Source organism: Thalia democratica, unplaced genomic scaffold (assembly GCF_965202585.1).
Source record: "Thalia democratica unplaced genomic scaffold, ktThaDemo2.hap1.1 HAP1_SCAFFOLD_963, whole genome shotgun sequence".
Classification (NCBI taxonomy): Eukaryota; Metazoa; Chordata; class Thaliacea; order Salpida; family Salpidae; genus Thalia; species Thalia democratica.
In genome coordinates, this window is record NW_028139901.1 from 13087 (window position 1) to 40278 (window position 27192).

Consider the following 27192-nt stretch of genomic DNA (forward strand, 5'->3'; position numbering starts at 1 on the left):
AATAAAGTTTCAATAATATTTTGCAAAACGGTGCAAAGCACTAGCATAAAACTGTTTGTAAACATTGAAAAACTAACACAAAAGTTTTACGTTACTTTATGTAAGACTATTTTAATAATTTTTTAATTAACTTAGGTGAAAAAATTTTAGGCTTAACATTTAAAATTGGTTTAAAAAATATTAAATGTTTCTTTTTTATATTTATATTAAGAGTTTCTTTTGTTGTTTAAAGAAACTAAAAAAATAAATTTATTGTATAGGTTTTCATTGTTTGTAGTATCTTGTTTCGAAAAACTTTTCAGTTTGTACAATTCATTTTTAAGTTAAAAAAATTTTTTAGATGTGATTTTTTCTTCAGCTAAGCTTAAGATTATTTAAAAAACTAAACCTAGTTAAAAGTATCTGCCAATGTATACCTACCTAAAGTACTAAACCAGAAGTACAAAAGTCTTTGACAAACTAAAAACTTTTATGGAAACTTTGTATAGTTTTGTAAAGTTCAGGTTTTTTAGTTAATGTTCATCAACAAAAATTTAAACAAAATAATATACATTAAGTAACTGAAAATCTACTTTTATTGTGTCTTTGAGGCTACAAACTTTTAGGAATTCTAACTGAAGTCGCACTTCGACTTTAAACAGAGATAAGTGCCAAAAAGATTAAATCAAGTTTCAAACAAATAAGCAAAGACGAATTTTAGTTTGTAACTCTAACTATACTGGACAAACTTATCGTAAAACATGTTGTAAGCATTAAATTTTTACATACGTCACAGAGTATAAACACCAAAAACAAAAGACGAAATATTCGATACGAAAAAACGGTTACAAAAAAGTTGGATCAGATGTTACAGAAAAAGTCACAGTACTGCTGATGTGTTTGATACAGTGAACACGTGTTGAAAGGGCGAAAATGTGTTTATCGGCTTGTTGTGTTGAATTGCATGAAGTATTGGCCGGTTGGCGGGTTTATGTACACTTCCTTGTCCAAAAACTTTTGACTGAAATAAGATTGTATGTTCACAGCACAAACTAAAAATGCTTTGATAGCGTAAAGTATTTTAAACATACGCCTGTAAAAAGTGATGAAAGTATTTTTTTGTAATTGGATTAATTTTGGTTAGTTATAAGATATGTTACTATAATGAAATTACAAGTAGTTTACTGGTTATAGTTAAAAAAATGGATCAGCTACTATAAAATTTTAAATAAAAAGAATTAAAGTATGTATTTAATTATGCCTTTTAGAAATAAAACCAAGGCATAAGTTTAAAAAATTTTTTACATTCTTTTTTGTTAAAAATTAAATTCAAAACTTGTTTTATATGTAAAAGAATAATAATATTCAGACGATTTTATTCCGTTTTTTTAAAGCTTTAGTTTTGTTACTGGTCTAAGTTACACATTTTAAATATAACAACACTAAATAGTAAATCCAAATGTCTACTTATTGAGCTTTTTGTTTCTAATTGAGGTATTTGTAATAAGGTATTTGTAATAAACAAATTCTTACTGAGCTTTCCTGATTGAGGTACTTGTTACAAATACTTACTGAGCTTTCCTGATTGAGGTACTTGTTACAAATATACTTACTGAGCTTTCCTGATTGAGGTACTTGTTACAAATACTTACTGAGCTTTCCTGATTAAGGTACGTGTTACAAATACTTACTGAGCCATCCTGATTGAGGTACTTGTTACAAATACTTACTGAGCTTTCCTGATTGAGGTACTTGTTACAAATACTTACTGAGCATCCTGATTGAGGTACTTGTTACAAATACTTACTGAGCTTTCCTGATTGAGGTACTTGTTACAAATACTTACTGAGCCATCCTGATTGAGGAACTTGTTACAAATACTTACTGAGCTTTCCTGATTGAGGTACTTGTTACAAACACTTACTGAGCTTCCTGATTGAGGTACTTGTTACAAATACTTACTGCGCTTTCCTGATTGAGGTGCTTGTTACAAATACTTACTGAGCCATCCTGATTGAGGTACTTGTTACAAATACTTACTGAGCTTTCCTGATTGAGGTGCTTGTTACAAATACTTACTGAGCTTTCCTGATTGAGGTACTTGTTACAAATACTTACTGAGCCATCCTGATTGAGGAACTTGTTACAAATACTTACTGAGCTTTCCTGATTGAGGTACTTGTTACAAACACTTACTGAGCTTTCCTGATTGAGGTACTTGTTACAAATACTTACTGCGCTTTCCTGATTGAGGTGCTTGTTACAAATACTTACTGAGCCATCCTGATTGAGGTACTTGTTACAAATACTTACTGAGCTTTCCTGATTGAGGTGCTTGTTACAAATACTTACTGAGCCATCCTGATTGAGGAACTTGTTACAAATACTTACTGAGCTTTCCTGATTGAGGTACTTGTTACAAATACTTACTGAGCTTTCCTGATTGAGGTGCTTGTTACAAATACTTACTGAGCTTTCCTGATTGAGCTGCTTGTTACAAATACTTACTGAGCTTTCCTGATTGAGGTACTTGTTACAAAATACTTACTGAGCATCCTGATTGAGGTACTTGTTACAAATACTTACTGAGCTTTCCTGATTGAGGTACTTGTTACAAATACTTACTGAGCCATCCTGATTGAGGAACTTGTTACAAATACTTACTGAGCTTTCCTGATTGAGGTACTTGTTACAAACACTTACTGAGCTTTCCTGATTGAGGTACTTGTTACAAATACTTACTGCGCTTTCCTGATTGAGGTGCTTGTTACAAATACTTACTGAGCCATCCTGATTGAGGTACTTGTTACAAATACTTACTGAGCTTTCCTGATTGAGGTGCTTGTTACAAATACTTACTGAGCCATCCTGATTGAGGAACTTGTTACAAATACTTACTGAGCTTTCCTGATTGAGGTACTTGTTACAAATACTTACTGAGCTTTCCTGATTGAGGTGCTTGTTACAAATACTTACTGAGCTTTCCTTCTGATTGAGGTACTTGTTACAAATACTTACTGAGCCATCCTGATTGAGGTGCTTGCTACAAATACTTACTGAGCCATCCTGATTGAGGTACTTGTCACAAATACTTACTGAGCCATCCTGATTGAGGTACTAGTTACAAATACTTACTGAGCTTTCCTGATTGAGGTACTTGTTACAAATACTTACTGAGCTTTCCTGATTGAGGTACTTGTTACAAATACTTACTGAGCTTTCCTGATTGAGGTACTTGTTACAAATACTTACTGAGCCATCCTGATTGAGGTACTTGTTACAAATATTTACTGAGCTTTCCTGATTGAGGTACTTGTTACAAATACTTACTGAGCTTTCCTGATTGAGGTACTTGTTACAAATACTTACGGAGCCATCCTGGTTGAGGTACTTGTCACAAATACTTACTGCGCTTTCCTGATTGAGGTGCTTGTTACAAATACTTACTGAGCTTTCCTGATTGAGGTGCTTGTTACAAATACTTACTGAGCTTTCCTGATTGAGATACTTGTTACAAATACTTACTGAGCATCCTGATTGAGGTACTTGTTACAAATACTTACTGAGCCATCCTGATTGAGGTACTTGTCACAAATACTTACTGAGCCATCCTGATTGAGGTACTTCTTACAAATACTTACTGAACTTTCCTGATTGAGGTACTTGTTACAAACACTTACTGAGCCATCCTGATTGAGGTACTTGTTACAAATACTTACTGAGCTTTCCTGATTGAGGTACTTGTTACAAATACTTACTGAGCCATCCTGATTGAGGTACTTGTTACAAATACTTACTGAGCTTTCCTGATTGAGGTACTTGTTACAAATACTTACTGAGCTTTCCTGATTGAGGTACTTGCTACAAATACTTACTGAGCCATCCTGATTGAGGTACTTCTTACAAATACTTACTGAACTTTCCTGATTGAGGTACTTGTTACAAACACTTACTGAGCCATCCTGATTGAGGTACTTGTTACAAATACTTACTGAGCTTTCCTGATTGAGGTACTTGTTACAAATACTTACTGAGCCATCCTGATTGAGGTACTTGTTACAAATACTTACTGAGCTTTCCTGATTGAGGTACTTGTTACAAATACTTACTGAGCTTTCCTGATTGAGGTACTTGCTACAAATACTTACTGAGCCATCCTGATTGAGGTACTTGTTACAAATACTTACTGAGCTTTCCTGATTGAGGTACTTGTTATAAATACTTACTGAGCTTTCCTGATTGAGGTACTTCTTACAAATACTTACTGAGCTTTCCTGATTGAGGAACTTGTTACAAATACTTACTGAGCTTTCCTGATTGAGGTACTTGTTACAAATACTTACTGAGCCATCCTGATTGAGGTACTTGTCACAAATACTTACTGAGCCATCCTGATTGAGGTACTTCTTACAAATACTTACTGAACTTTCCTGATTGAGGTACTTGTTACAAACACTTACTGAGCCATCCTGATTGAGGTACTTGTTACAAATACTTACTGAGCTTTCCTGATTGAGGTACTTGTTACAAATACTTACTGAGCCATCCTGATTGAGGTACTTGTTACAAATACTTACTGAGCTTTCCTGATTGAGGTACTTGTTACAAATACTTACTGAGCTTTCCTGATTGAGGTACTTGCTACAAATACTTACTGAGCCATCCTGATTGAGGTACTTCTTACAAATACTTACTGAACTTTCCTGATTGAGGTACTTGTTACAAACACTTACTGAGCCATCCTGATTGAGGTACTTGTTACAAATACTTACTGAGCTTTCCTGATTGAGGTACTTGTTACAAATACTTACTGAGCCATCCTGATTGAGGTACTTGTTACAAATACTTACTGAGCTTTCCTGATTGAGGTACTTGTTACAAATACTTACTGAGCTTTCCTGATTGAGGTACTTGCTACAAATACTTACTGAGCCATCCTGATTGAGGTACTTGTTACAAATACTTACTGAGCTTTCCTGATTGAGGTACTTGTTATAAATACTTACTGAGCTTTCCTGATTGAGGTACTTCTTACAAATACTTACTGAGCTTTCCTGATTGAGGAACTTGTTACAAATACTTACTGAGCCATCCTGATTGAGGTACTTGTTACAAATACTTACTGCGCTTCCTGATTGAGGTACTTGTTACAAATACTTACTGAGCTTTCCTGATTGAGGTACTTGTTACAAATACTTACTGAGCCATCCTGATTGAGGTACTTGTTACAAATACTTACTGCGCTTCCTGATTGAGGTACTTGTTACAAATACTTACTGAGCTTTCCTGATTGAGGTACTTGTTACAAATACTTACTGAGCTTTCTGGTTGAGGTACTTGTTACAAATACTTACTGAGCCATCCTGATTGAGGTGCTTGTTACAAATACTTACTGAGCTTTCCTGATTGAGGTAGTTGTTACAAATACTTACTGAGCCATCCTGATTGAGGTACTTGTTACAAATACTTACTGCGCTTCCTGATTGAGGTACTTGTTACAAATACTTACTGAGCTTTCCTGATTGAGGTACTTGTTATAAATACTTACTGAGCCATCCTGATTGAGGTACTTGTTACAAATACTTACTGAGCTTTCTGATTGAGGTACTTGCTACAAATACTTACTGAGCTTTCTGGTTGAGGTACTTGTTACAAATACTTACTGAGCTTTCCTGATTGAGGTACTTGTTACAAATACTTACTGAGCCATCCTGATTAAGGTACGTGTTACAAATACTTACTGCGCTTTCTGCTCCTGATCGAGGAACTTGTTACAAATACTTACTGCGCTTTCTGCTCCTGATTGAGGTACTTGTTATAAATACTTACTGCGCTTTCTGCTCCTGATTTAGGTACTTGTTTGCGTCGTCTTGCTCTTTCCTCAGCTGCCTCCTCAGCCTCTCCTGACGCTGCTCCATCAGCGTTCCCGCTTTCGTCTCGATCATGCGCTGGCGATCCCACTCCAGGCTCATTTGCGACTCTTCCTGCTTCGATCTCTGTTGTCAAGTTGAAAATGTGAAACAAAATGAGTACAAACAATTAGTTGAGTAGTGAAGTGCATACAAAATCTTGTCATACTCTTTGATGATGTTTCGTTATTTTTATCAGAATATAAATTGGCAAGATATAAGAAATTCAATGGATAGACTTCCAAATGTACAACTCTTATTTGTTTTAGAATTATATTTTCATAGAAAATTCCTAAGTTATAAACTTACTTCATAATTAGTATTGTTTTTTTAAAGGTTGTATAAATAAAGGACAATAGGTAAATTGATTTTATTTACCTTGATTACATTTATAAATGCATTAAAAGATATTTTCAAACATATTTTGAAACAGTCGCTTTATTTTGGATCTTTTAATTTTACCAAAGCTTAAATAGCAAAAACTATTGAACTCTAGCCTAGCAAAACAACTGTAGTATGGAAAAAACACTTGGAAATAATTTAAATTTAAAAACATAATTGAACTGACAATTTTGTCCTGACGCTGTGCTTCCTGAGTTTTTCTGATTTCTTCCAATTGGGCATCCGACATTCCTTTCCACCTATCTGTTATCACTCTGAAAAAATATTTAATGAGGTATCACTTTGAAAAAAAAACAATGTTATTAATTTTATTACTCCAGATACAAAGATGATATTATAATTCTGAGAAAAAAAAAGTAGCTTTACAATGTCTCTATTACTGCATGAAAGCTGTAATTACTCTGAACTCTGAAAAAATATTTAATGAGATATTACTCTGAAAAAATATTTAATGAGGTATCACTTTGAAAAAAAAAACAATGTTATTAATTTTATTACTCCAGATACAAAGATGATATTATAATTCTGAGAAAAAAAAGTAGCTTTACAATGTCTCTATTACTGCATGAAAGCTGTAATTACTCTGAACTCTGAAAAAATATTTAATGAGATATTACTCTGAAAAAATATTTAATGAGTTATTACTTCGGAAAAACATATTGACTATCTATTACTTTGATAATAATCATAACTTTGAAAAAATTTCAGCTTTAAAAATTCTCTCTTACTCAGGGTTGCCACTCTTCGAGTCAAAAAATCTTTTCTGAGTAACCTTAAACTTCCCTAAGTTTCTCTGATTTTTTTTCAAACCTATAAAAAATTTATTATATATTAAAAAACTACAAAGAAAATTCTAAGAATATTGAAGAACTAGCCGTAAGGCTATAAAGTTTCTTATTAAGCAGAAAAAAATTAACAAAATTAACTTTTTTGAACAAATTATTGAAACTGGATTAAGGCCATAGGGGGGGGTCCACTTTGTTTTTTCAACTTGATCTTATTTTGTAGAATTTAATTTGAGCTATCAGACACTTTTAACCGCTTAAAAAAACTCAAAGTAACTTTTGAGATATAAGCGATCAAAGAAAGGGCGTTCAATACGTTCCTTATGGAAGGCGAAAACTAAAAATGCGAAAAAAGACTATTTCACTAAAAATCTATCTCCTCTTTCATTTTTTGAGTAATCTTTCTCAAATTTTCACAGAATGTGTATCATTAAATTTTAAAGAGATCTATTGTAAGAAATTTTTTAATTTTGAGTAAAAAAAAAATATTGTCAAAAAACTACCCTTTTTTTTAGTTTTTTGTGGATAAAATTTTTATTTTTCAAAATTTCAAAAATTCCAACAGTACGATTCTTCAAAATATTAAAAGGAACATTTCCTGAAAATTTGAAGTCTCTAGGTCAAAAAATGAAGGAGGAGATAGGTTTTTAGTGAATTTTAAAATTTCCGAGAAAATTGACCCCAAAAAATTTGCGGTCCATACGTTTATATTGGAAAATTTTTACAAAAAGTTAAATATCTCTAAAGTTAAATGATATTTTTGAATTCTATAAAAACTGGCTTATAGTTTGTACTTTAAGCTTTCATATAAAAGCCAAAGTTAATTTTAGTAAAAAAAAATGTTGGACCCCCCCCCCTATGGCCTTAACTAAACCTCATTCTAGATCAAGGAAAAATTTTCCCTGAGGTTTTTAAAAATATCTTAAAATTTTCATAAAATTTTTAGAAAAACCAAAACTGCCCTGAGTTTCCCTGAGTTAAAAAAAGAATCAAAATTCTTTAAGTTTCCCTGAGATTTTCAATAACTTAAAAATTCCCTGATTTCCCTGAGTGTGTAGCAACCCTGATTACTGCATAAAACTTGCTATTGATCAAAGTAAAAAAAATATTTATATCAAATTATAATTAAATACTTTCAAAACTCCAGACACAAATCGAAGTTTTTAAATTACGTCGTTTTTGCTAGTTTAATATACTCGATTACTTTTAATTTCATTAAAAGTTAGATAAGTTTCGAGGGTTACAACAAATAAATTTGCAAGGGATAATACAAAGCTACAAAACTAATCAACTAAACAAATCAAAATTTATTAACTAAAAAATGGAATAAACCAATAAAACATGTACCGATGCTTTCCAAGGTAGGAATAGAATTTAAAAAACTTTTAATTAATATATTTCATAAAAAAATAAAAACTAATAAAAATTCAATTGACATTAATAAATTTGATACAACACTCACCGATGCTTTCCGAGGGCGCTGATGGCTGTTTGCGGGTTTTCAGTGAGAAAATCTCCGAAAGCCTGGTTGGATATCTCCGTGTAATTGTCCATTTCTTCCTGCTCTTTCTGCTTCGCGTCTTGCATGCTCTTCTCTTGCGCCTTGGTAGAAGAAAATTTCAAATATTTAAAAAAAATTAAATTTTGTCAAATAAAACTTTAGTTCATCTTTCATTAAAATTTAAAATAACGTCGCTGACTCGCTTTTGTGAAAATAAAACTACTCATATGCGTTTTTTATATAAAAAAATATAACAGTAAAAATGCAAATAATTTTAGTCGAGATAGAAGTTTAGATATAAGAAAATTAAAACTCAGTTCTAAATAGTTCGTGATATCAATATTTATACTAGAACAGTTTAGCTTCAATAGAAGTTAAGTTTAATTTACTTCAAACACAGAGTTGCAACTCGTTTTAGTCAAAAAATTATCTTATAGACGTTATTAAGCTAGCCTGAGTCATCCTGATTTTTTTAAATCCGTTAAAACCTGTTAGAAGATGAAAACATTTAAAGTTAATTTTAAGCTATTCAAGTACATTCATGTTCGTACTAGAATAACTTTCATATGCTGGTTTAACTTATTCTTCGTCAAATATCTAAATTGTTTAATTCAATTTATTGAAGCTTAGAAACAAAGAACACTTAGTATAAAGATTTTATTTACAAACTAGTTGACTCCTAGATTGTTACCAAGTATAGTATTAATTTTACTAACAAAAAACGTTTCTGTAAAAATTGTAATATTTTAAAGACTACGATAAGTATCATAAGATATTAAGATACAATGCTAGTACAAACAACTCAAACTTGTTTCAAATTGAAGTTCTTCTCCGATATCGCGATGTTTCTTCTGGTGGCCCTTTCTGCGGCTTCAAGCTCCAAAGACCTCATGTCTTGCTCCACGCGCTTCAAATCGTACAATCGGTCTAAAGTATTTTTTTAAATAATAGTACAATTAAAACAATACGTTTTTAAAATGATACAGATTATGTTTTATTAAAAGTTAAACACAAATTATTTTTATAAGACTATTAAAGTTAGAATAAAAGAATACAACTTCAGTAATTTAAATAAATTAAATGATAATAAAAAAACTTGATTTTTTTTCAGCAAACATCAAAAAACTTATAAAATACTTGTTTTATTTTAATTATTACTTGGTAAATTTTAAATACAATAAACACATGTTGACTTTTAATCACAAGATAAACAAAAACAAGAACTTATTAAATAAAAAAGTTAACTGAAACTAAATCATTATATAGTTAAACGCATTTAAATATACACATACAGAGCAAAAGAAAACGTTCCAATTATACTGTTTAATTGCCTTTAAAACTTTGTAAATTATGCATAAGCTTAACTAATAAAATTTTTCACTAATTTTCATAGCTTTATACAACAACTTGAATTAACTTTTTAAATTGTATCAAATAACAAGTCATAGCTATAATTATGTATACAAGTATATTATACATCAATAAAACATGTATTTTAGCAATTATTATACTAGATACATGTCATAATGGATCTTTCATTTTATACAGTTCATTGCTCAAAATTGAGTTTTATAACTACTACAAACACAAAAATACAGTATGAATTACAAAAAATTAAAAAAGCCATATTAAAAGAAAAAAATTAAAAAACAAAAAAGTATACTAGAAGGTCTAAACATAATACTATGATTGTAAAATTAAACTATAAGTGAAAATATTAAAAGATAAAATGTATAATTACAAAAAAAGTACATACTTGTAATACACATCTAACTATTAAGCTTAGGTTGGTAAAAAAAAAAAACTATTCATTGAAAGAGTAAACTCATAATAACTCAGAATGGTCGTAGTTTGTATTGTGAGGAATTAAACGTTTAAAGAGATAGTAAAAAGAGTATACAGAATAGTTTATTATGTTTTTAATGTTATGGAGTATTTATATTTAAAGGCTATTTTTTGTTACATTGAACAGAAATTATCTAGTATACTATTTTTCATTGAAATATTTATAATGAAATACGATTTGTATTGTTAAATTTCTGTCCAATCAATCTAGTTGCTTAAATATTTTTAAAAAGAGCATCTTTGAAGTTTTCATATTTTGTAAGATATTTAACCTATATCAGAGAAAATGTTAAATTTTTCTTTAATAAAAACTTTCGTGTTTAAGTTAACTCAAAACTTATATTCAAACTTAAAATTTAATAATTAACTAACAAAAAATATCTTTAATTTAACTTATTTTTTCAAATTAATACCTGTAAAGTTAAAACAAATAAGTATAAGCATTCCTTTTTTTAATAAGCTTTTACATTCCACAATTTTATTAAAACTAAATTTTCATAGGAGCAAATTTGCAAAACTATACAACTGCATACAAACATCACAAAAATAAAAACCACCAAATCAATCAGACAATTGAAGCAATAAGTACAAGTTGAAAGTCATTCAAACTACAACAAGTGCACTCAATTAAAATTTCGTTTACTTCAAATACTTGTCTGATTGATTGATACTTAATCAAGTACGTTAACCAAAATGTTTAGAAATTAATTAAAGTTAAACATAAATACTTGTATAGCTAATTGTAAATCAAATATTATTTCCACATAAATTTATCCTTTCGAAATCTTCGAATTCTCAACTATGAACTTATAAATGTTTATTCTAAGCCTTAAAAACTAAGGACTAAAGTCATTAGCTTCATTCAACTTTGAACTCATCTACTCAGATGTACGAAAAATTTCTGCAACAAATAAAACCATATCTTGAAATTACAAGTCTTGGTAATTTAAAGCACACTTGTACTAAATGTTTTCCTGAAATCAAATTGTACAGGATCTTATATTTATTAAAATTCAATTAGTAGTGAACTATTTTTATCGAAAGCGCTACTTTTAATACACCAAGTTTTACAAAGTGTTCGGTAGAAAAAACATGTCAGAATATACTTATCTAAAGCTATAAAACAAAAATTTAATACAAAAAACTAAAATTAGGCATAATTAATATAATTTTTAAATAAGAGACGAGGAAGGTTTTTAGAACATTAATTAATTGTAGAAAGAGGATACAGATTCATAGTAAAACAGTCTTATTTTTAGTGCTTAAATTTTGCTACTTTCACAAAAAAAATATGTAACTCTTTAACTTTGATCGCTTATATCTTTAAAGCTTTCTTTTACAATTATAATTAGAGGTATAAGCGATCAAAATTTGAGAGTCACATCGTTTTTTTTTTGTGAAAGTAGCAGAGTTAAAGCTCAGAAAATAAGACAGTTTTACTAAAACTTAATGATTTGCCCGCAGAATGGCAGGTTAAAACTTTAGATGTTTAGGCAAGGAAGAAAAAAAAATTAAAAATAAGCTTTTTTTGATTGAAAGTAAACTTTGATGCTTATGTTAATTTTTTTCATAAAATATTTGCTCCTAAATATATGTTAACTAAATTATTAAAAAATCATAGCATGTGAAGTAACTTTTTTTTAATATGGCCCACAAGGTTCTTTTTAAGTAAAAATCTGCAATCCTTTCTGAAAATATAAACACTTTTCTACCGAAATCATTACATAACTTGTTAAAAGTCGTCTTGGCTAAAGTAGAAACAATATGCAATTTATGCAATGTACAATGATCATAAACTCATTATATTCTTAAACACTTAGCTACTTCAGACATTTTTTAAATTGAGAAATGATTCCAAAATATAAAAAAAGTTATAAAACGTTTAAAACAATTAATTAAAAATATTAGATTGTTAGAAGGTTGGAAAAATTTTATGTTGAGTATGTCAAAAGCAAATATACATATATATATATAAATATATTTTTTCTTGTAAGTTATTCTGATCAAAAGTGTTACAACAGCTACGGCCATAGATGATTTTTATTGTTTTTACAAGTTGATCTTACTTTGTATAATTTTTACACAGCTAGCCATAAGCTTTACAGCTCAAGAAATCAAAGAAATTTTTAAGAGATATGCAGTGAGTTAAGAAAGTTACCTGTGGGATGTGCAAACAAAAAGGTAAACAATTTTATTCTTTTTATTTTTTATTTATTTTTAATTTGAAAGTTTAAACAGTTAATTTGTTTTTATACAAAATATTAGTACTTCTACTACACTAATGCAGAAATTTTGAACATACTATAAGACTTTTTTATTGAGGATGTTTTTGGTATTTTTCGCGAAAACACTAACTCTTAAATTAACTCTTCGAAAGCTCAAAAGTTTGAAATTGGTAATGGTGTGAATAATATTTAAAAACTGTTTACTTTACAAATCAAAACTTTAAAAATTAAGCAGATTTTTAGAGTATTTTGAAATTTCTAATAAAATTAACAATTAAAGTCAAGGCCCATATATTTGTCCAAAAAATATTCTTTAAGTTACATTATCTTTTAAGTTAAATAAAATTGGGATTTATTTTGAAAGCTTTTTACAGTTCAAACTTTATGCTTTCATATAAAAGCCAATATTAGTTTTATAAAAAAAATGTCTTGACCCCCATATTAAATAAAACATAAAAGATAAAACATGTATATTTATATAATAAAGGTTTCATACAAATCAAACATACATCTTTATGAATATAAACCAGGGCTTCCAAAACATATAATCGTTTCCATGGCAGTATTTGTAAAAACAATGCCCCTTTAATTGTCGATTACCCATTAACTTGTTTTCCCCCTGATAGCCGAAAACCCGAATATAAGTGACAACATTCCTTCTGATTCTTAATGGCGTTCTATTTCTCTTTCAACAATGTACAGATATATGAACATAAAACTAAAGTATATACTTTCACACAAACAAAACAACTAAGTTATATATATACATATTTTAAAAAAACATAAAACAATGCATACAAATATACAAACTAAATTATACATATATATTCCTCTAAATAAACATAAAACTAAAATGTATACATATTTAATTAAATAAACAAACAATCATCCAACCCGCTTCCTTCTGCTGCTGGATGGCGTTCTGTTTTTCCTTCAGCTGCTGCATCGCCCACTCCCTCCTCTGCTCCTGCTGCATCTTCTCGCGCCTCTTGGAAGACAGATCCTCTCCCTGGAACTTCTGCATGGAAGACAAGGTGCATCGCGGGTCGTCGTCCGATATCCTTCGAAATATTGGCGCGTATAACATTTCATGACTAATTTTGTTGATTAGTACGCAAGAGTTCTTTGAAATAAGTTATGTTATACATTCACTTATGACTTAAATTTGCTATATTCGAGAAAGCAAATCGATTTTCTGTATTCAAAAACTAAGAGGGTTTGTGGTTTTCTGTATATATACACCTTCGAATAACAGACACAACCAACTTCAAAACTAAGCTTGGCAACTATAACTATTAATAAAAGTCAAATAAAAACACTACGTTTAAAGACTGAGTCAGAAACAAGTAAAATTCACACTTCTCTCACCTGGCGGGCTGATCCTTCTTCTTGGAGTTGGGATCGTACAGGTCGTACTCCCTCCTCGTTTCAGGCTGCTGGTATCTGACCCTGAAGTCGTTGACGCACTTGTTCAACTGCCTCACGTCCTTCGCCTCCCTCTGTTCTAGCAGCACCGCTATGTTGTCGTTTCTCACCATGTCCCTCACTGTTCGGTTGAAAATAGTTAAGTAAAATGTCATCAGTAATTTTTTATACTATTGATCGTAAAAGTACACGCATTTAAATGTCTTTCACTGTTAAATAATGAAAAAGTTTTTTTTGTTTATCTTTTATAAAAAAAAAATATGTTTTTAAATTCCTTGCAACAGATTTTTTTAAATATTGAAAGGAACATTTACTAAAAGTTTGAGGTAGTTATCTTAAAAAACGTAGCAGAAAATATTTTTTTAGTGAAATGGTCTATCTTAGCTGCTTTAGCTTGCGCCTCCTATAAGGAGCCTATAATTGTCTTCAACTTTGACCGGCTATGTCTCAAACCGACAAATGTTTGACTTTGACCGGCTATAATATTTTAAATTTTCAAAATCTGCAAAAAGGATCTTGTAGCTTTAAAAACTATATAAACTAAGATAAAATTGTGAAAAAAAAGTGTTTTACCCCCACCTCTATGCCCTTAACTTTTCCCTTCCATAAGTATATTACTGACCTCTCAACTTTGTATTTTTATATCCAAAAACTTTTTTTGCTTATAAAAAGCAACTGTTAGATAATTTAAAGGCCTTTAAAATAAGATAAACATGTAAAAAATGTCTCAATCTCCATATGGTTTTATTGAAAATTATTTATTTTTATCACAGCTTAGTATCTTTAGTAAACTAAATTTCAACGTCAGTTAGAGAATAGGGGGGTCCACCTTAATTTTTACAAGTTGATCTTATTTTATAGAGTTTTATCTGAGCTATCAGAAATTTTTAACCGCTTGAAAAAACTCAAAGTAATTTTTGAGATATGAGTGATCAAAATCGGTGACCTTAATAAGTTCCTAACGGAAGGCACAAACTAAAAACTTGAAAAAAGACCATTTCACTAAAAATCTATCTCCTCCTTCATTTTTTGAGCAATCTTCTTCAAATTTTCACAGAATTTATTAAATTTAAAAAAGATTAAATGCAGGAATTTTTTTAATTTTAAAAAATAAGTTTTTTATTAAAAAAAAACAACTTCTATTCTGTTTTTATAATCTAAAATTTTTATTTTTTAAATTTATAAAATTCCAACATTTAAAGTTTTTTAAATTATAAAAGGATCATTTCCTGAAAGTTCGAGTCTCTAGCTCAAAAAATGAAGGAAAAAATCTTACAGTAATTTTTCTTAAATGTTGTGAAAAAGTTTTCAATTTTTGTGTGAACAAAGCTGAAAAAAAAGACTTTAAGTAAACTTTTAACAGTATGTAAATTAACTTTTTTAAAAATTAACATACAATATTTTTTTATTCAGCCTTGCAAAAAAGGGCATAGAGAAGTAGGCTTTTTTTTACATGTTTATCTTATTTTAAAGATCTTTTATTTAGTTAGTATTTGATTTTTACTGTTTTTTTTTAATGCAAATTAGTGTTTGATATATGAACATACAAAGTCAGAAAGCTCAATAGGTTCCTCAAATAAGGACCAAAGTAAAAAGGCAAGAAAAGACTATTTCATATAAAGCCTATCTTCTTTAACAGTTTTTAAGCAATCTTTCTGAAACTTTTTCTATTTAATCTTAACTAAATAATAAACACTTCTATTGTAGGAACATTTTTACTTTGAGTAAAAAAAGTTCAAAAATATAAAATCTTTAATTGATTTTTTTTTGTCATGAAATTTTTAAATTGTATGCATTTTCAAATTGTTACAAAAGATTTTTTCTATTAATGCAAGGAACATTTCCTAAAAATCTAAGGTTAATTGACCAAAAAATGAAGAAGATAGATTTTTAGTGAACTTTTCAAAAATTCAAGAAAATTGGCAATTAAAAATTATTCCTCCATACATTTTTACTAGAAACTTTTTGCACAACTGATGATTTTTCTGATGTTAAAAAATATTTCGTGATTCTGTGATTAAAATTTTATAGTATATAATTAGAGCTTTCATATAAGGTCTTATGTTAACTTTTATATAAAAAAAAAGTTGGAACATCCCTATGTCCTTAAAAATTGTGCTTTTCTGTAATTTTAATTTCTTCTTAATTTAAAAAGTTGTATACATTCGATAAAAATGATGTAAAAAAAACATATATATTTTTTATAAAACAACTAAGTTTTGATACATAATATAAATATAAAATAGAATAAACCAATTAAAACTATGGAACATGTACAAAAACAGGTCAATATGAGCCAAAAAAGTTTCTTCATACTTCTTTTTACAACATATGCATAGAAACCATGAAACTCAACTAGAGGTATTAATGAAAGTTACTGGAAGTCATTCGAAAATTTATAAAGAAATTATTAATTTAAAATACCCTAAAGTACACTATTGCTATTTTAAACATGTAAACAACAAAGTAATTAAACACATATTTTTTACATTGTTAAAACGTTTTATTTATTTAATTTATGCTTGTTATTTTCAAACTTAATTGAACAACTATTAAAAATATATACTTCAAAGTTATTATTATTCATATATATATGCTATTGTTAAACTATTAAACAGTGCAAATAATTGCTTGAAAAGAAAATAATTTAGTATAATCTATTTAAAAAATATTTAAAACAACAAAAACAAAACTAACTATAAGCATCATTTCTTGCCTTTTCAGTTTCTCGCATAACTTTATTGTCATTTATTTGCTGGTCAATTCCTTGCTTATCAATCTGAAAGTTATTGAAAAATATTGGTATAAGAATTTGCTATCCAAATCAAAATTTATTTTTACCTAAAAATCAATTTAGTTTTTATATAAGATCTAGAATTAACATAAAACAGTTTCAAGTATAAAGGGCATAGAGAGTTAGAAGCAAGCACTTTTTAGATGTTGACCTTATTTTTAAGATCTTCAATTTGGCTAACAATTGATTTTTACCGTTTCTTATAATGAAAACTAATTTTGAGATATGACGGACAAAGTCAATTAGTTCATTGGGTTCCTTATGGAAGGACCAAAGTTAAAAAGACAAAAAAATATTCATTTAAAATTTGTGTTTTGTTCTTCTACAGTCTTTAAACAATATTTCTTAAACTTTCTCAGTTCAGCCTTAACTTAATAATAAACAATCCTATTGTGAAAATAAAATAAAAAATCAGTTACTACTATGGAAATTTTTCCCACAATGTAATGAACTTTTTCTAAAATCTTGAGGTCAATAGCTTGAAAAATAAAGGAGAAGATAGGTTGTTGGTGATTTTCTTAATTTCCAAGAAATTTAGTAATGAAATGTTCATTTTACTATTATTTATCTATTTTATATCATATTATTCTTACAAAACTAATAAAATATCTTCTTTTTTGTGTACAAAAATAAAGTACCCTATAGTATGCAATTTAGTTTTCATATAAAGACTAATGTAATTTCTTTTTTATGTTGGATTGCCTATGGCATCAATAATTTTTTCAGAAATAAATATAAAGAAATGTTAATACAAATGATTATAAAAATATTTATGAACACTTTGTTTTGAAATATTTTAAAATTTTATAATAATATATTTTAATTAATGTTTTTAATGCTAGAAACTTTTAACTTTAATAAACCAAGAAAAGAACTCAACAAAACATGAAACACTAAAACTAACTCCAATCAAACGCTGTTTGGCGTTGAAAATTCTGCTTTGTCTTTCATTTTCCAGCTGCTTTCTTCTCTGAATGGCAGCTGCCTCCTTCCTGTCCAGAGGAATGTCCAGTTTATACATGTTTGATTTTATTTAAAAAGTTTCTGTTGTAAAAAGGTTTACATTTGTAAAAATTGAAAAAACTTGACTAAAAGTTTTTCAAAGAAAAATTCTAAGTCAAGATTTTCAGAGAAAAACTTAAAAAAAAAAACTATCAACATTTACAAAACCACAATTTTTTTTTTTGAAGTAAGCTTTGTTTTTTAAGTACTAAACATTTATACTGTACTGAAATAACTTATTTAAGTTTTTACAACTTATTTTACTACTAAAAATCACCTGCTAAAAATGTAAACAACATTTATAACTAACCCTAAACAAATGCTTATAGTTATTCTTATAGATAATTATGACAAATAAATTTTGTATTAATTATGGAAATATAAGAAAGTATTTTAGTTTTTTTTTAAGAAACAGTAAACAGTTAGTAGAAAAACCAAAAACTTAACTAAAAAAACACTTCAATACTCAAACATATAGTAAAATATTGTCAAAACTAAAACTTTTGCAACTCTAATTGAAAAATTATGACTATAAAAAGAAAATAAAATACTGTTCCAGTAAAAAACACTTAAGGCCACAAGGGAGTCTATCTTGACTTTTACAAGATAGTCTTATTTTATAGAGATTTATTTGAGTTCTCAGACATTTTTAACCATTTTTTTTTGTTTCTTTATCTTTTTTTTTTAAACTATAAAATTAAATAATTTTTTGAACTTTAAAAGGAATTTTTGCTGAAAGTTTGAGGTTGCTAGATTAAAAAATGAAGAAGATAGATTGTTAGTGATTTTAAAAACTTTTAAAAAAAATTAACCCCATAAAGTTTGCAACCCATTTGTATTAAAACTTTTTTATAAAAATAACAATATATCCAAAGTTATTCAAGGTTTTTAGAATCTATAGAAACTGGCTTGTAGTTTGCAATTAAAGCTTTCATACAAGAGTCAATGTTTTTTTTTGAGAAAAACTGTTGGGCTTCCTTATTCCCTTAATCTTTTTTATGACTGTTTTAATTAAACACAATTTTTTTTTAATTCTCTATTGACTAATAAGACTTTGTTAACAAATGTCAAATATTATACAATTTGACAAAAAAAAAGTACTTGATCTCTTTTCATAACTTTGAAAGTAAGAGGAAGTAAAGTCGAACACAGTCTTGATCATAGGTTGTAGTCTGAAAAAAAAACAACATTTTATGACTTTAAATTGTAGCTTACATCGGTTTATTTCATATCAACAAAAAACATTTGTTTGAAAAACTATTACATGAATTTTTAACCTAATATAACTAAATGCAGAATTTTAAGGGCATAGGGGGAGGTCTACCTTGAATTTTAAAAGTTGATTTTATTTTGTAGAGTTTTATCTGAGCTATCAGACATTTGCAATCACTTAAAAAAAATTAAGTTAATTTTTGAAATATAAGCGATCAAAGTTAGTGACCTCAATAGGTACTAATGGAAGGCACAAACCAAAAACATGAAAAAGACTATTTCATTAAAAGATAGAAAGAAAAATGTGAATGCTCACAACTATGGTCGATGAATTAGTGTGGAAAAAGACCTTTTGGTCATCGAGCCTCACACCATACATTTTATAACATTTTTTGATCAGTTTTAATTAAAATAATAAAAAATAAACTTGAGATCAATAAAAAATCAACATTATTATTATTAATTATTTTTTTTAAGTATTAATAATTAAATTAAGGAAATAGTTAGACTATGGTAGACTATGGTTTCCATAGTCAATATTGGCAGAAATGGGTATAAAAATGAGTGCACACCTAGTTTTTCTTTAAATAAAAAATAATTTTGCTTTTAACTGAGGGCATAGAGGGGGGATAAAACACTTTTTTTCAAAATTTGATCTTATTTTATATAGTTTTTACTAAGCTACAAAATGCTTTTTAAAGATATAAAAAATTAAAATAATTTCTTGAGATTCAGTTGGTCAAAGTTGGAGGCAACAATAGGTTCCTTATCAGAAGCGCAAACTAAAACAAGGCAAATAACTAGAAATCATTAAAAATCTATCTCCTTCTATGTTTTTTGAGATAACTACCTCAAAATTTCAGGAAATGTTCCTTGCAAAATTTAGAAAATTCTGTTCAAACAAAATTTTAGAAAATAAAAAATTACAAATTTATAACAAAAAAACAAAAAATAACAGTTTTTTTTGTTTATTTTTTAAATAAAAGTTTTATTTTTATAAAAAATATTTTATAAGGAGCATTTCCTGAAAATTTGAGGTAGTTATCCCAAAAAAACATAGGAGAAGATCAATTTTTAGTGAAATAGTCTATTTTGCAGTATTAGTTTGCGCCTCCCATAAGGAGACTGTTGTTTCCTTTAACTTTACCGGTTATATCTCAAAAGTTATTTTGTATTTTTAAAATCTGTAAAAAGCATCTTGTAGCTTAGTAAAAACTATATAATTAAAATCAAATTTCAAATAAAAAGTGTTTTATCCCCCCTCTATGCCCTTAGTTAAAAGCAAAATTATTTTTTATTTAAAGAAAAACTAGGTGTGCACTCATTTTTATACCCATTTCTGCCAATATTGACTATGGAAACCATAGTCTACCATGGGCACCAGACCGTCTCCTCCCTTAGATTTTAAATATTACATCATGTACGTTCACAATTTTTTGTTGCTTTTTTTAAAAGAAAAACCACAAAAAATGCAATCTATCTTTTTCTTCATTTTTAACCAATCTTCTTCAAATTTTCACACAAGGTCCATTACTAAATTTTAAAAAGATTAAACTTTTTTCAATTTTGAATTAAAGAATAATATTTTAAAAAACCATCTATTTTTTTTATTATTTAAAACTTTCAGTTTTTTTATATTTTTAAAATTGTAACATTCAATGTCTTTTAAATTATAAAAGGAACGTTTCCTTAAAGTTTGAGGTCTATAGCTCAAAAAATAAAAGAGAAAATAGTTTTATAGTAACTTTTTTAAATTTTGAGAAAATTGACGGTGTTTGGTGTTTAAGTTTGTATCAGAAACTTTTTAAAAAATTACAATATCTCAAAAGTTAAACATAATTTTTCAATTCTATAAAAACTGGCTTGTAGTTTGTACTTTAAGCTTTCATATAAAAGCCAACGTTAGTTTTTATAAAAAAATTTTGGACCCCTTTCCCCCTATGCTCTTACTTTAAAAAAACTACAAGCAAATGCACCAAACGTTTTTATATTACTGACTGTAGCTATTTTTCATTAAACGTTCATGACTTATCTCAGCTTTATAGTATGCATGTAAATTTATATTTAAATAGTTATGTTTATAGTTATACACCTGATCAACAACTTCTAGCTTTCATTCAGCCAACACTAGTTTTGAAAAGCCAACACTAGTTTTGAAAAAACTAAAACATTGGGTCCCTAATGGATTTAGGTAATATACTAACTAAACTATCTAGTTTCATTTTCTATCTATATCAAAAGGAATTGTCATCACGAGATGAGCGAAATACACTGTTATTTAGAGCTTAAATTTAAAATTGTAAACATAAATAAATGATTTAAAATTTTTTAAAGAAATAAAAACTGTTATGAATTAGCTTGTAGTTTAATTTTTAAAGCAATTGTATCTTATTGTTATTCTAGTTTTTGAAACAACTTTTAACTAACAAATTATTATAATTATCAATCTAACCTAAGTATTCTATATAAAACAACTTCAGTATTTCATTTATTGTTTAAAGCAAAGAGTAAACTTCTGGTACATTCAGGGTTGCCACAGATCAAGCTGAGAAAAACTTCCTGACTTTTTACTAAAATTTTTTGACTTAAATTTTATGAATAAAACTCTTAATTTAAACTTATTCTAAAATACATAATCAAACACTTGAAACTATATAAGCTTTCAATCTTATTCTAATACAGGTTGAAATAACAGTTTTTTGCTGAATTTAATCATCTAATTTTCATTATATCTCTTAAACCATCTGTGCATGATTGATTTATTAGCAATTAAGCGGCTCTATCAGCAAAATATTTTTATTTTATAATTTTACAAAGGATAGTTTATTAATTTTTACCAGATAAAGGCTATCAAAAAAAATATTTGAGATATTTCTAGGTAAATTTTGCTATTTTAGTCTAACTTTAAAGGATTTTTAATTAATTTTCTACCGTTTGAAGGCTTTGGAAAATAAGAAATTTGTAAATTTGAACTGACAAAATCTGACGTTTTATCAAATTTAGTCAAAATTTCCTGATTTCACCTGACTTCTGTCATTTCTTTTTAGTTTTTCTTGATTTTCCTGACTTTTTGGCAGCCCTGTACATTTTTTTTAAGGCCATAAGGGTCCAACATTTTTTTTATAAAAATTAACTTTGGCTTTACATGAAAGCTTTAAGTACAAACTACAAACCAGATTTTATAGAACTCAAAAATATCATTTATTTTTGAGATATTTTAATATTTTGTAAAAAATTGCCTATACAAACGTATGGACCCCAAATTTTTTGGGGTCAATTTTTTCAGAATTTTAAAATTCACTAAAAATCTATGTCTCCTTCAATTTTAAAGCAATCTCTTCAAATCTTATTCAAAAAAAAAAGTGTTTTTTTTTTTTAAATTATAGTTTTTAAAAAAGTCAAGCAAGTAAATTAGACTGTGTGATACCTTCCTCTTGAACAACTAACCAAAATAAGTTATTTATTTTAACTAAACCTAATTTTACTAAAAAAATAACCTTATTGACATGTTGTTTGACAATACTCACAAGGTTAAGCTCAGTACTAAAAATTACTAAGCGTGAAAAATAATAAAACTCAAAGCTTGGCTAGTATCTCTCAAGGCGGAATCAAGAAATAACATTAATAGTCCTACCATAAGTCACTGCCACCAAAGTGAACTCACAGTATACTGATACAAAATTAAATAATCTTACACATAACTAAATGATTTTTATTCTATAAAAACAATTAAACAAACAAAAATACAAACAATCAATGTATGATAATTTTTTCAGAAACAACTTAACTTGAAACTTAGTAAAAGTGTAAATATCTACTTTAAATAGTAACAAAACAATTAACTAACTTATACTATTACAATTTTTGAAAGTAAATAAGTATGATAAGTACTTAAAAAACTCAAAAATGTATAAAACATAAATGAAAGCAACACTACAATACATACAATCTACTTTAGAAGTATAAAACAAACATTTTTCTAGTAAAAAAAAATTACAAATAATAGAGACCCAATACAACCTTGTGACACAACATGTTTCAAAGTTTTTATAATGTTCAATCAATCAGAAAACATTCTGAACTTACTCTTTGAAGTGATTTAATATTAATTTCTCGCAACTGTAATTAAAACTATAATTTAAAGTTTACTAAAAACCGCTAAGACACTAGACCAAAGTTAGGAACCCAAATGCTTAGAGCAATTTTGGCTAAGTCTTTCAGTTACTAATTTTAGAGATATTTATTAGTTTAAACTTCAACAGTTGTTTGTTTTTTAGTTGAAATTTCTAAGTATAAGTTATTTGAGTTGAAAGTTATCCTTAGTCTGATAAAATAGAACTGTATTTTATAACTTAACATAGCTTTAAATGGATTTTGTCATTTTATTATATATTTCAAGCTTATATTTTATTATTTGAGAGTGTTTTTCATAGAAGCATGTTTATGACAAATGTAACTATGGTACTATTAGATAATATGGCTGTAATTTTATAAAGCAGTGTCATATAATGAACATATCAGTTTTAAAACGAAAAAATAAAACGGGATAAGAAATATTTATTTGTAAAAACTACAGTTTCGGTTTTTTCCTAATAGAACGTTAAAATTAAAGTAATAATATATATATTTGTTATATAAAACTACAACACGGACTTAGCAAAGAGTCTTTAAAAAATATTTATAATTACGGCTTTTAAGATATCTATAGTAAATATTATTTTTTCGTTAAAATCTATTTTTAAAAATGAGCGAAGCATGAAAGTTTTCTAGCGTGCAGAAGAAAAAAATCAATGCCTTCCGACTACGATGCTTCGACGCATCCTTAGACCATCATATAACAGTAAATAATCAACGTAATGATAATATTGGCTGGTTTTATCTAAGGCAATACTTTTTGTAAAAATTCAGAACAAATTTATTTTTTAATTATTTTTAGCTACTAAAACTTAATTTGAAAAATATACAATAACTTATCCGACAAAGTCATTAAAAAACCATATTTGTTATAAACCTTTTGTAAAAAAGTATGTAGATGTACCCCACCAACTGACAACAATTTATAATTGTTGAGTTGTTAATATTTCTATTGGTAAAGATTGAAGCACTACTTTTTGAAAAATTTGATGCAAAAAGTTATCACTTTCAAATAAACTGACTAGTATACCTTAAAACTTTAACAACAAAATGATCGAATTTAGTTAAAATTTGTTAGTAGTTCGGACATAAAATGAAGTTAATAACATTGTAAATCATTGTATATGCTAGCATAGCAATGTTTAGTGTAAAGCAAAAGAAAAAAGATTCTGCAATACTTAAAGTTAAGCAAAAATTTTTTTTTTTAATACTACAAAAAAAACACAGCTTTAACAAATTTAAAGTATAAAACTGTTTTCTAGTTTTATATTGAAACAAATAAACTATAATTATGCAAAATTTTTATTTAATTCTTTATATCATCTTATAAACCTTTCATATATTTATTTCATTCTTAGTAATAGTATATCATTTGTTTGTTTTCATTCAAAGTCGAAAAAATTTTAAGACTTTTAATTATCTACTAAAACCTTTTTGGATCGTTTAACATCTATAAGTAAACTTAAAATGTTGTAACAACTACAACAAATACTTTTTTTTTTCGACTTTTATAAATTCTAAACAAGGGTACAGTTTTGAATAAAAGTATTGAATATTTTAAGAACTAGACAAATCAATTAACAGTAGTTTGTACTCATTTATCAAAATAAAATTCCATTTGTTGTGTTTGCCTACCAAAAAAAAGTTTAACTCTTTTATTCTAGGAGATAAAAAGCATACTGTTATTTTTGTGAAAAAAAATTAAAGTGTGTACTTATTAAACTTTAGCTAAACTTAAAAAACTTTTTGTTGTTTGTATTAGAAGTCGATACAAATTTAATATATTTAAGTTGACTTTTTAGTAGGAGCTTAAAATCTGCAATATTCGTTAAGTTTTACTATTTTAAAAGTTTTTACTAACTTAAAAGCTAGTAAATAAAGAAAGACAATTTGCATCATCAATAAAAACATGACCTCAAAACAGTGTCAAAATGCGTTGTTTCTTATGATTTCTAACGATTTGTATACATGGATATAACTATATACAACTTATAAAACTAATGCGACTTTGCCGACTTAAAAAGTTTTTTTTGCAAGTTTTTTCTTTCAATACACCTCTATTTTTTTGAAAGCGTTTCAGAAGCTGTAAATTTTGGAATGTGTGATTATGCAAAGGGTATAAGCAACGATAGCGTTTCGTAACAGGTGCATATATGCTCAGTATAAATAAGTAAAAACGTTAAGCTCGAATTAAAATTTGATACTTTTCTGAAAGTAAATGCATATTTTTGTCAATAAAAGAGTGATCACATTTACAATGCACGTGCTTTTATGAATAAATAATTTTTTTAAAGTAAATGTTTAAGTTTAAAAAAATTAAAACGTTTTTTTGGCGAACTGAAATTAAACATTACTACTGAAAAAACATCACTGCAACCAGATGAACAAACTCTAATTAGTTGAAATTTTGTTTAGCTTGCAACTAAGAAAACAGTTTTTTGTCTGCTATCAAGTTAAACAAATAGACGAGTATATATAAAAAAGGTTAAACAGTTATAATTGTTTATTCGAATTATTTTAAAACAATTCTAATTAGGAGCACGTTTTGCTAAAATGTTAATGTTTACTAAAGCTCTAAAGTCTAAACTAAACTGTTCACTTTAGTTAACTACTGAGTTAAAGTTCTGAGTTAAAAAAACAATATTTTTTCATTACTGTTGAAGTTTGTAATGTACTACAATACAAAATTTTAAACTAATCAAAAGATAATAACTTTTTAATTAACACGTTTTTGAAAAAAGTAGTTTTTCAATCTAGTATTAAGTTTTTTCTTATATAAATTTATTTTACTTAAACATTAAACAAAAAAGACCTCTTATAAGTTTACAAAACTAACACATAATTTTTTGACATGTACACCATGCTAAATGTAAAAATATCATATCAATGTTTATTTACAGCACAGAAAAGTTTTCGGTAGTTTTTAACTTTATTTTACGTTTATAAACGTAGAATAATAAATGTTTTCAACTTTATTGATTATCAATAAAAAACAAATTTATAAACTAATCAAGCTGTTTTTAAGTTTATTTAAACTAAAAATGTAGCATTGAAAAAATTAAAGCTTGGTGTAAAAGAACATTGTCTACTTTCAATTTTTAATTTTATTTTAATTGCTATAGACAGAAGCAAAACTTTTGTAAAATATGAAACATTTGTATTCGAATTAAATATTGCTTAGTTGAAAAAAGAGACCTTTAACAAGTTTTGAATTATTAACACAATGATAAAAACCTTAAACAGTTTTAAAATAAAGTTCACCGATGAAGTATAAATTAATTACTGAATACAAAGCTAATATCTAAACTTCATAGTTAAATTTTTACATTTTTAAAAACATAATAGTAAACATATACGTTGAGTGACTGTACAGATTTTAAAGTTATACAAAGTAAATATTAAGCTTATAAAATTTAGAAAATTATTGACTAAATACTTGAAAATTAACGTTTTTAATGTGAAAAATTATTGCAACAAGTTGAACAAACTTCAATTACTGAAATAATTTGTTTAGCTTGCAACTAAGCAAACATTTTTTTTTCGAAGTTAACAAACAAACGGGCAAATATAATAAAATCAAACGATTGTGCTAATTACTATTTTAAATCGAAATTACTCTAAAACAGTTACAATTGAGAACGCATTTTGCTTTCGTCAAATGTTATTGTTCATTATAGTTTTAAAAGGCTTAATTTAGTTAAATAAAGTTTTCAATTCAAAAAAATATATTTTCCATTACTATTGGAATTTATGATATCCTACAATAGACTCAAAATGGTAATCAAAAAAATTAAACAATCTCCTTTTTTTAGCACAAAGTAAAGTAGCTTTTTAGCGTTATATTTGTCAATTCCTATATAGCTTGATTTTTTTATTTAAAAAACAACAATTCAAACAATCAAACTAACTTTAATGGTTTTAACAAATAATACATAATATTTACTAGTTAGCCATACTAGAAAGTAAAATATATTTCACA

General features: G+C 27.3%; 1 protein-coding gene across 1 annotated transcript; it reads right to left on the reverse strand.

Moving 5' to 3' along the window:
- Positions 1 to 723: 723 nt before the first annotated feature.
- On the reverse strand, positions 724 to 17905 carry LOC145847480 (RIB43A-like with coiled-coils protein 2). Its single transcript, XM_082953625.1, has 9 exons — positions 17770 to 17905; positions 16769 to 16850; positions 14015 to 14192; positions 13541 to 13707; positions 9385 to 9503; positions 8538 to 8677; positions 6457 to 6544; positions 5809 to 5975; positions 724 to 1000 (listed from the first exon to the last, which is right to left on the reverse strand). Exons 1-9 carry the CDS (start codon positions 17884 to 17886, stop codon positions 919 to 921), a joined length of 1140 nt encoding a protein of 379 aa, XP_082809751.1. The 5' UTR covers positions 17887 to 17905; the 3' UTR covers positions 724 to 918.
- Between the last annotated feature and the right edge of the window lie 9287 nt (positions 17906 to 27192).